This window comes from Protopterus annectens, chromosome 2.part1 (assembly GCF_019279795.1).
Source record: "Protopterus annectens isolate FY-2018-M chromosome 2.part1, PAN1.0, whole genome shotgun sequence".
In the NCBI taxonomy this organism is placed as follows: Eukaryota; Metazoa; Chordata; order Ceratodontiformes; family Protopteridae; genus Protopterus; species Protopterus annectens.
In genome coordinates this window covers 1,080,815,982-1,080,827,306 of record NC_056729.1, presented here as the reverse complement: position 1 = coordinate 1,080,827,306, position 11,325 = coordinate 1,080,815,982, and the positions used below count along the sequence as shown (strand labels likewise).

Here is an 11,325-nt window from a genome sequence, read left to right as displayed (position 1 = left end):
CCATGCAGCAGTGCACATATGGCCATATGGGTGTGCATTTGTCATGCATTTTACTGCCCTGTGACTAGCTGCTGACCCTTAATAGCCCACATCTACCTAGGCATAAATGTTATCTGCCACCACCTACATTTGTATGTACATAACACCCAGGTGACACATATCAAGGGTAGCAGGCCTTGTCTCAGGATATGCATACATGATTACGCTGACTGCCCCTATTGTCCCAATACACTGTTCTACACATATGCACCTAGGTAACCATGCATGTATACATCCGTACCTTGCTGATGTCATATTTCTACTGTGCTGCCATGCCATCATGTGCCACTGTACTGCTGCAATGCCTCCATAGCATATCCATTCAAACTCAGTTCTGTGAGACACCTATCATTCTGCAACACTACCGCCACTCTAACATCATGCAACCAAGGTTTACAAACTTTGATCTGTACTCATGACACATGTCAGCATACAACACCTGTCATGGACCACAACACCTGGCATGGCATAACACAACCACAGTACAAAACTCCATGTAAAGTAATATATTCACCCTGTGTATCAGACACATATTTGCATGTCCCTGCATTGATGGCATGGATGGCAGGGATGTGGCACAGGTATCATCACATGCACAGGGTGTTATGTGGAGGTGTCAGAGGCCTAGTCTGTGCCAAACAGTTGACAGTATGTGTGTAAGTCAGGAGGTGGTGCTGCTTAGCGGGGTCATGGAGAAGTGTTGTGTGTGTCTGTTGATGACCTGCATGTGACAATGATGTCTGAGTGTGTGCATGTACACAATGAAGCCCAGTGCTTGCCCTACATGCGTGTTTGTTGGACAGCTGTGTACTGTACATGGCAGAGTGGACAGTTCACTGTCTCCAGCCATGAACATGGGAACTGGCTCTTCCAGGAGTGCTCTGGCACCACCATGCCCAGGGTCAGATGTGGTGCAAGTAGCTGATGGTGACTGTTGTCTGCTGGGCCCCTGAACCCCCACAAACTGTCCAGGACCACATGCCTGCCATGTCGTGGTGTGGACAACAGACTCCCTTAGTAGTGCTGAAGGTACTGCCAGTACGGGAGCGTGAGCATCCACAGCCATGTGGTCTCTCAGCAGATGGTGTTGATGACCTAGGTCCACGTGTCTGATGCCCTATTCCACCCAGTTGTTCCAGCACAGACAATGTGCAGTCAAAGAGAGACAATGTCTCAGCCCACCGTCAGTCCACTACATCAGTGAATTGATCCATGGCCTCACCAAAGTGGTGGAGCCAGTCACAGATGTCAGACTGTGCTGCATCTATAATCCTGAGCATCCATCTGGTGTTGCATTTGGAATGTGCCTATGCCTCCATGATGGACCAAAACATGTGTCGAGTGACCAGTGATGTGACACCTATGACAGGTGGTGGATGGGCAGCAGTCCTCCTTTGAGCACCCCTGTCAATCTGCCTCTGTGGGACCTTGCCAGCTCTATGGCTATGGCATCACTGATGCCATAGTTGCTGCACTGTTCTGTTCAATGCCGCCACACTCTGACTGTCCAATATCTGTGCCCTCAGTGGACAGGGCATGTGTGGGTGTATTGACTGTGTGCGGGGACAATGGGGGAGGAAGTGGAATGTCAACCCATGGGACAGATTCATCCCAAAAAATCCCACCTCTGCATCACTATGGCCACCATCATCATCATCAGAGTTTGATAAGACACTGCCATCAGGTTGTAAGGGGGACAAACTCCAACCCCCTTGTTCACCTGTGAGGAGGGAGACAAAATAAGTACATTACTATCTGCACTGTTATGTATGGCAATTCACACACACATAGATGTGAGGAGCCACAACTGCATTCCACATTCCACATCTTATTTCTGATCCCATGCACAACACAGACTGCAACATACTCAGACAAGACATGCCCTTTATAACATGCACATCAGCTATGTCCAATTACTGTTGTCAGTACTATACACCTGTGAGATAAGCAATATGTCAGTGTATCTGATAGACCTACACCTAAACCTCAGTGCACCCTTCTTGTGCATATCATGCCAGTTATAGTATCACTGTCGCAGGTATGTACCATCTTCATATTGTGTGTGAACAGGCATCTGTGAGTGATTTCCTCCTGTACAGTAGGCTGCATAGTCTTTCTCAAAAATGAGTGCAAATGCATTACTGCTCCTGCAAATGCACAGCTGTTATTACCAATGCAATGTACTTCAGTTAACCCCTCCGAAGCTGAACATGCAGCTGTTGTACTCTGGCTAAGCATAACAGTTTGCCTAGGGCTAAATGGCAGCCCTTAACAGTCTTAGGATATATTTGATCTGTAAAACAACAGTATCACACTTACCAGGTATAGGACCTTGCACTCCGGCCACACCTGATTTTATTCACAGCCAGCACAGTTGAGAGGCATGCCTTTAGCTGTTGGACAGCAGAGTAGCACAAACATGCCACTCCCATAGATGTACTACAGGCCTACTGTTGTAATAAGAGTAGCACAAACATGTCACTCCCATAGATGTACTACAGGCCTACTGTTGTAATAAGAGTAGCACAAACATGTCACTCCCATAGATGTACTACAAGCCTACTGTTGTAATCGGAATACATGCATATGGTCGAACATCAGAATACTGATGGTACAAAAGCCGAAAGCAGTAACCACAGTTTGGCAAATGTTGAATTTTCAGATGCGGCACCTGGAAATACCGAATGCTGGCCAGGCTATTATTCCCCCCTCTCGACCCATGGTAGCACTTGTTGTGGTGGTTGTGCAACCAGGAATTTCAAATTCTGTGTTTTGCATGACATTTTGAGCGTTCCCACCTGCGAGATTCGACATTTACATTCAGAGTATGTAATGGTCGGGTATGTCATCTTCAACCATATGCATGTATTCCATTATAATCATTTTTCCCCATACCTCTATCCTCCCATCTGCATCCCATTATATGGGGACATGCATTGCATACCTGGTAGAGTAAAGTAATCCTTTTGTGAACAACTCCTCAAACAAAAAGCTTGCTAAATCATAGTCTGTCTTGGTAAAGCAACATACAGACCTATTTCCCATAGGCAGTTGATTGCCTTTGGTAGGTAATGCTCATTAACATGTAATTGCTTGTGCACCAATCCATGGCTCACACTTGCTAATTGCATGCAAAACAGCTGGGTTGCACTTTCATTAGCCAATGACATGGCACCACAGTGTAATATTTAAGGCCTTCATGTAAGCCTTGGCCCTTTCTTAGTCTTTGAGATGGAAAGTAGTGTGGTGTGGAGACTACAGCATCACAGAGGGTAAGTACAAATACTGTCCACTGTTGAAATTTCTGAGGTATGTCTAGTTTTCCATGCTATGTTTGCCCATTGTCCCATGACATTGTGATTACGTGTCAGTTCCGTGTTGAACATTGTGGGTTGAGGTCACTAAGGGGGAAGAGACATGTCAGTGTCAGATGTCATACCCACCAGAACATGCATGCCAATGCAGTAGCTCCTATTCTATCAGCTCAATATGTTTATAGGGGCAAACTGTGAAATATGGCCCTGTTGCTGGACCTTGCCCCCCTCCCTTTATGTATGGGTTTTGTCTAGATCCCTTGTTCTAGGGGGTTGTGAGGTATGGTAGGTCTGTAGCAGGTAGCTTAACATATGTCTGCATAAACATAGGGGGTAGTGTGAACACTTTGAAGGACATGAAACTATATGCGTAACTGAGGCAGCAGTGTCAGCTCTTTCATTACAGCAGAGCCAGGGTGAGGGTACCCTTTATAGTCCATTCGAGGCATGTGCTTAAGGGACATCTGTTATGTAACAGTGCTAATCACAGCGTAGTAGGCGGCATATAATTAGGCTATATGAATATGCGCAGTGTGTACGTTCCTACAGGCCTTTGACTTGCAAACATGTGTAGCAGTTAATTCAGTAGCAGCAACCTGTTGGGTTAAAATTGCATGACTCAGTCATTGTTTGCTGTATTCACAAGAATGCAATTGAAGTGCAACACACTGGATTTGAACCCAGGACTGTGGATGGCAAAATGTACTGCATGCAAGGCATTTAACAACCTGTGCTACTGAGTCAGTGCTGCAGCCCCTGTATTTGAAAGATATATGTGCATGCATACAGTCTGTGACTTTGCATCCATCAGTATGTGCATGGCTTTTAAAGGCAGTTCCTGTGCAGCAGGGTCCCAGTTGTAGACATATGTACTTTGCCATTGCTGCCTTAGCAGATATGTTTAAAGATGTTGCTGATAAAAGGGGATGGTTACCTGCTATCATACCTCTCAACCTGTTAAGAACTGTGGACAAAGCCATACATATAAGTTGGACACAGGCCCAAAAGTAGGGGCAATCTTTACATATTGCTTTTACAAATGTAGAATGTTGATAGAATAACAGGACTTGCATTAGCATGTGTTTTCTGAAGGGTAAGATGTGTGATACTCAAATGTCTGTCATGATTTTCTAACCTCAGTCTTTAATGACTTGCCCCTACTTTACCAGACACATATGTTTTTGTGAAAGCTGGGACAAAACTAGGGGGCAAAACTCTGGACATTCTGCAACTCTCTGTACAGTTGACAGCTATACCTGCTATCCCAGGCCTCACATACATCCAGTATTGTTTATTTGACTGTGTACTGGTGTATTGCCTACATCAGAGTCCTAAGTACACTGCCATTTTTCCCATCATATGTACTTGTAGTGCATCAGTGGCAATCAGTATATGTTGCTGGAAACACCTGGGCTAATGCACTGTGCTATAGCTGAGAGGTGCACAGGTTAGAGATGTGGCAGGGGAGATTAGTTTGCAGATGCACCTAACACTCTGAGAAACACATAAGATGATTAAGGCAGATGGTTTTACATGTCGCACTGCATCAAGGCACGCCCCTTAGCTTCATGCAAATCCATGCTAAAAATAAAAAAAGAAAAGAAAAATGGGGTGATAGGAAAGTGATGAAATTGGGGCAGGCAGGGTGAAAAACATACTGAAAGGCAGGTAGGGTGTGCAGGACGGGTGTGGGAAAGGACCATAGCTCTCCACTTCTTGTACAGCAACAGCTGTGCATTTCTACAGATTTTGTACATGAACTTGCACCCTCAAACCCCAGAGAGAGGGGTGAAGACAACAGAAATTTGTTGTCAAGCAAATTGAACATAATTTGTTGTGTCCAGTGGACATGTATGCGAAATAGAGAGCTATGTATGTGGTGATATTGTTTTATAGGACAGGTGCCTTTTTTTTTTGTAAGGCGAGAGTGGAATGTTAGGGAAGAGATTCAGGTACATGTGGGAAGATAAGCTGGATAGCAGAGGTTTCATCTGCAATCTAACAAGACAGGCAAGACAGCATACAGGGTGTTGTGTGACACATGAGGGGGGTAGACAACTTGTATGGGGAGGGTGTTGTGGAATCAGAAGTGCATATGCTTCCAGGTGGCAGCAACATGACTGACATCCCCATCGATGGGCAGTCAACACTGCTCTTTTACTGCCCTGAAGGTGGCTGTGCTGGATGCTGGGCACCGGGGCCCTCAGGCTCCAACAAGTTGTCCAGTCTGCTGTCAATACAGTGCAGGCATTGTTCATAAATCCTATGCACAATCCTGTGCACCATGGTCACTAGTTGATCCTGGGTGACAACCCCCCATCAGCCCCGGCTCCTGGGGTGAACGGGTCCCATCCCCTGAGGCAGTTCTACTCAAAGGTAGTACAGGGCCAGCAGAGAGGGTCCCAGATGAGCGGGTACCCAATTCTTCAAATCACTCCACAGTGCTCTTCCAATCCTGGCAAAAAAGTTTCTGGAAGTGCCCATCACCAGTTAGTATTTGATGGGCTTCTAATCTGCCACAGTTGCATATGGCTTATGCCAGCAAGATCAGTGCAGTGTGTTACATACTGAAGCCTTCTTACCACTGTATAACTACAGATATGGATAAATTACTCTGGCATAATGCACTGAGCAATCCTCTTACAAAAAGGATTGCATAGTGTGTTATAGATTTCTGAATCCTATTATATACAAACAACTCAATACAGTGGTATGCACTTTTTTAAGACTATTCCAGTTTTTGTAAGAATCAACAAATATTTCAAACCTGAATTGAACCATATAAAGAGTAATAAAGACCTGTAGAGACAACAGTAATGTTTTGGTAGCATTTGACTTAGCTATTGAAAACAAGAAAACATTGCTTATTAAGGGAAGATAAGTCATAATTACTTTTCTACAACAAGTAAATATTTATGTTTAGATAATGGACAAAACTTATATCAATAACTATTGGAGAATAAAAAATAAGATTATATCTTCACAACAGCATATTAAGCTGCTGTAAAGCACAGGTTGAAATACATCAAATCGATAGTCACTGAATAATGCATTACTGTTTAGGGAAAAAAAACTTGAATAGCACTTGCCACTGTGTTTTCCCCTTGGTTTGGGCAAGTTAAAAAGTTGTGTTCTGTGAGCATGGAAAATAAAGAAAAATTACTGCAGTACTGCGTGTGTGTGTGTGTGTGTGTGTGTGTGTGTGTGTGTGTGTGTGTGTGTGTGTGTGTATGTGTACGCAAATGCATACATGCATGCACGTGTGTGAAGGAGAGAGACTGAAAGCCAAACAGACAAAAAGTGCAAACCTCTCAACTTCTTTGCTGAAGCATTCTGGACAAAGTGATCGATAATGGGGGGAGTAAGAAAAACACATAAAATCAGGGGCAATTTTAAAATATGACCCTAATTAACTCATAAGTACACATGCCAAGAAATTTTCCATAAACATCTATTTTCTTAACAATAAAAAGTATAAAACAATAATGTCCATCTTCAGTGACTTCAGGTTTTCCTCCGTGATTTACCTGAAAATCAAATGTTTTCAGAGGACAAAGCAAAAATATGAGGCAAAAATCAAGAATGATCTGCAAAATCAGTGACAGTTTAGAAGCAATGTTGGTTCCAATACTTTAAACTATATAAGTTTTTTTTGTATTCTTTTGATCACAATGAGGCATCTGAAATGTAGTCAGTCAAGAAAACAACTGTAATTGATACATGTGTAAGTCTGTGCCTGTGCATGTGTATGAGAGAGAGAGAGAGTGTCTGCGAGCGTGTGTGTGTGTGCGTGCGTGCGTGCTTGTGTGTGTGTGTGCGGGTGTGTGTGTGTGTGTGTGTGTGTGTGTGTGTGTGTGTGTGTGTAGCATTTAATACTTACTAATCTTATATTTTGGATACTTCCAACAGCAATAATTGCATGCACAACAGCAACTTTGAAACATTAGTTAGAGGAACTATTTTGCATAAAAATTTAAAAAAAATGTGTATTCTAATAAAACACAAATATAAAACAATTTAATAGACAGCCCATTATCTAAGGACAATAATTCACTTCAGGAAGGATGTTAGAGGGGAAATGATGAATGCTCCATGAGTGGAGAGGCCCTCTATCACAGCACTGCTGGGTGGTCCTTTTTTCTCCGATAACGCCCACCCTCTCAAGTATTATTCCTTGCTTAATAGATTTATGATCAAATATGTACAAATGTTAAAGGAAGAGTATTGAAAATGTTTTTTCAAATGTTCCATAATGTTTGAATTAGTTGAACTGCAGAATATTGTTTGGCATATTTGATGCTAAATAAATGAAGACAAAACAAGAATCTCCTTTTAATCTGTGACATTTCATAGATCATCAATGACCAATCTAACATATCTTATTTTATCAGACAACAACCTCTCAACCTTCTTCTGGTCCACTATCAAGAGCTGTTGACAATGTGTTTAATAGAAAAGGACAATGTAAGTATGCACTGATATATTCCTGAACAGTGTTATTTCTGAGAATATTTACAGAAAATGCAGTCATGTGCTAAATGAAATAATTACTGTTGAACATATTTATAGAACATTCATCCAACTGTGTGATGAAAAGCATCATTTAATAGTGATACTCTACATAATGAAAGTAGAAATCACAGTTGCATGTGCAATACCTCATGATATAAAACTTACTTTGATAAAGCAGGCACGTTTCTAAGACCAGAATTTGTTACATTTATTTTGGAGCTGTACCATAATAGGCATACCATCTAATTGGAAAGACCCCCGGAGGTTTTGTAACTTAAATAATCAGGAGCATGAAGATCTGAGACACAAAGGTTGACAAGACTTATTCCTTTACTCAGTTTTCTTATATAGACTCCTTAGGAAAGAACTGTCTCTTGCTTATAGGGGAATCAGTGATACAGTCCAGCTAATACCAGGGACAGAGATCTAAATCTACTCCTACAAATAAATAAGTCTAACACAAGAGTAGGTTCATTTACACAATGCCTACCCCTTTTTAATACAAACTTCCTCTCCAAGTTAAGGATAACAATACACCATCTGCACTTAAAAATGAGCTGGACAGCTGGTTGGATGTTCATAAATACACTCCTAGTGTGATGGTCCTGGTCTTCCTTAAAATGAGAGGGAAGACCTAAGGGCTGGTATTGGCAAGGCTTAAATGGCCTTGAGGTGCAATTACCTTGTAACTCCTATGATCCTATGATTCTTCACTTATGGACCAAGATATATGTACAGATACAAAGGGTATAAACTTAACTGCATAATGACACAGACACAAGTGAAAGAATGTATTTACTTTTTTCTTGAAAGCAGGTAACAAGCATTATACTATATTCTAATTTTCAAAAGACTGTTTATGTTACTTTAAGCATTTTTCTCATATGTTATATGCCCCAAAAAAAAAAAAGCCCAAAAGAAGAAAAAAAAAAAAACTCAAAAAAAAAAAAAAAAAAGACCCCTGAAAAATCAAAAAGACCAAAATCTTGAAACTCAAAAAACATCAAACACAAATAATAAAAATAAAACAACTATAAGACACTAATATCTACCCCCTACCCTAACCCTACCTAACCCTACTACCCACCTAACCCTGACCCCTCCCCCACCTAACCTAACTAAACCTAACCCAAACCTACCGCCCCAACCCCAATATTTGTCACTATTGCATGCCTGCCCTCTAACTTAGCCTAACCCTAAACCTACGCCTACCTAAAACTAAAATAAAACTTTTATAACCCTTACCTGACCCACGCATGACCTAACACCACAGGGCTAATAATAGCAAAGACATCAGTACATCTATGTTTGTGTTTTGTGTTTTTTGAGTTTTAGGATTTTGTTTTTTTTCTTTTTTTTTTTTTGCTTTTTTTTTTTTTGAGTTTTTCTGATTTTTCAGGCTTTTTTTTTTCAGGATTTTTTGATTCAGGCTGCTTATGATGTTTCAGGCTTCTGAATGGGAACCATATATGATATGATAACACAATGCAACATATGCAAGATAAAATATTTAGGTTGTGATCTTACTTTAAGAAGTATTTTATTTTTACAAATGTATTTATGACAAACTAACTCACAAGCCAAGCAGTTTTGTAGTTGACTATAGTTGTATGAGTCTCAAGAGGAAAACTCAAAAAATCAGTCTTAGAAATCCATCCATCCAAATCCATCCATCCAGCTACAATCCCTTTTTCCCATTTTTGCATATGGTGTCAGGGTGTCACTTCACTAGTGACAATAGTCTAGAGCCAATATAAAATGGATATTGTTAGTGATTTACAACCTTGATATTTGTATTATACTCCCAGGATCTGCATCAGAAATATGTTGTGCCTCCGTAGTTGACACATTATTTTCAGAACAAAAGTGACCAGAATGAAGCTTGACCTTTGTGTACTGGATAATAGGTTTAGTACTGAGCTGTGGCATGATCAGATGAGTCATACCAGATGGTTAGTGATCCACTGGAAAGAACTGGTAAACCTAAATGAGTAGTAAGTGTGCCACGGGCATGAATACCCATTGTTTCTGTAATGAATGAGTTCACCTCCAGAATGGCTTCTCACATATACCTCTGCTGTTCAGAGATGTGGAGCAAAAACAGCTGCTGATGAGGACCTCATTAGTTGAGGTGACAGCAATGAGCTATGACCAAAAGGTGACCAGTTGATGGAAAAAAATCTACTTCCCACTGCTGGACAGTCCTGGTAAGAAGACAATAATCATCATCATCATCATCAGCAGCAGCCCCTTTTCCCATTTTGTACATGGGGTTATGGTCCCTGTCAATTGTTGCCATTTCTCTCTTTTCAGTGCCAGTCTCCTACTTTCTTCAACACTTATGCCTGACCATTGCAGGTCTTTTCTTACATAATCCATCCACCTCTTTGCAGGACACCCTTGTCTCCTCTTGCCTTCTTCCTGTCTGTCCCAAATCTTCTTCACCAGATTATATTCTTCTTTTCCGCATTTATGCCAAAACCACCATAATCTGTTCTGTTTATCCTTTTCTGCAATTGAAGCTATTTTGGCTTCTGTTCTTATGTCCTCATTTCTTTACCCGTCCCACTGTGTGCATCCTACCACCCATCTAAGGCACTTCATCTCCATCACCTATAGTTTCAAAAACTGCTCTGCCTTTACTGCCCAGGTTTCTGTGCCATACAGTAGTACTGATTGCACTACCATTTTGTACACCCTAGTTTATAGCTTCTTTGCTTTTCTCCTGTCATAAATTATTCATGACACTCTGTGCCATTTGGCTGCAGCCCCTCTGATTCTGGCTTTGATGTACTATTTCAGCCTTCCCTTCTCCTCAACCACCCCTTTGAGCTACTTGAAACTGTTGACCTGTTCCACTATTTTCCTTTCCATTTCAACTCTCAGCTTCTCCAGATTTTATCCAGTTTGCTGCCATTACAACTCTCTTATCTGCACTCAGTTTTATCTCATGCTCCTTCAGTTTTGCATTCCACCCTCCTATTCTTTGCTGAAGTTCTTCTTAGAGTCTAACTGTGATACCACATCTGTATACAGCAACTTTGCTGCTCTGTCCCTTCTGACCTGTTTGCTAATGTAGTCTAACCGTGATGCACACACACACACTCCCACTAGGAGCCTCTCTGTGAAACCGAACACTGTTTGTACTTGAGTCATTGTGTCCTTGTACATAGCCTGGACTAATTCCACCAGTGTTTCTGAGACTTCACACTACTGCAGGACTGCACAAATCAGTTTTCTTAGGACCTTGTCATATACTTTCTCCACGTCTAGGAATGCCCAGTTGGACTCTTTCCTCCCCTCTAGCTTCTTGTCAGGTATCTGCATTGAATCAGTTCTACTGCATCCTGACCTAAATCTGAACTGCTCATCTTCCATCTTACTTTCTACTACTCTGCATATTCATTTATTAATCACCGTCTCCAGAACTTTCATGCAATGTGTTTGGAGTTTGACACCT

The 11,325-nt window shown here is 41.6% G+C and overlaps 1 protein-coding gene across 1 annotated transcript in view; it reads left to right on the top strand.

The window, feature by feature from the left end:
• The window catches only part of LOC122794936 (adhesion G-protein coupled receptor F1-like), a 596,440-nt gene that overhangs the window by 568,326 nt on the left and 16,789 nt on the right, over positions 1-11,325 (top strand). The window contains exon 9 of the mRNA XM_044063531.1: positions 7,745-7,817. Within this exon, the coding sequence (XP_043919466.1) occupies positions 7,745-7,817 (73 nt within the window). The remainder of the gene's footprint in view (positions 1-7,744; positions 7,818-11,325) is intronic.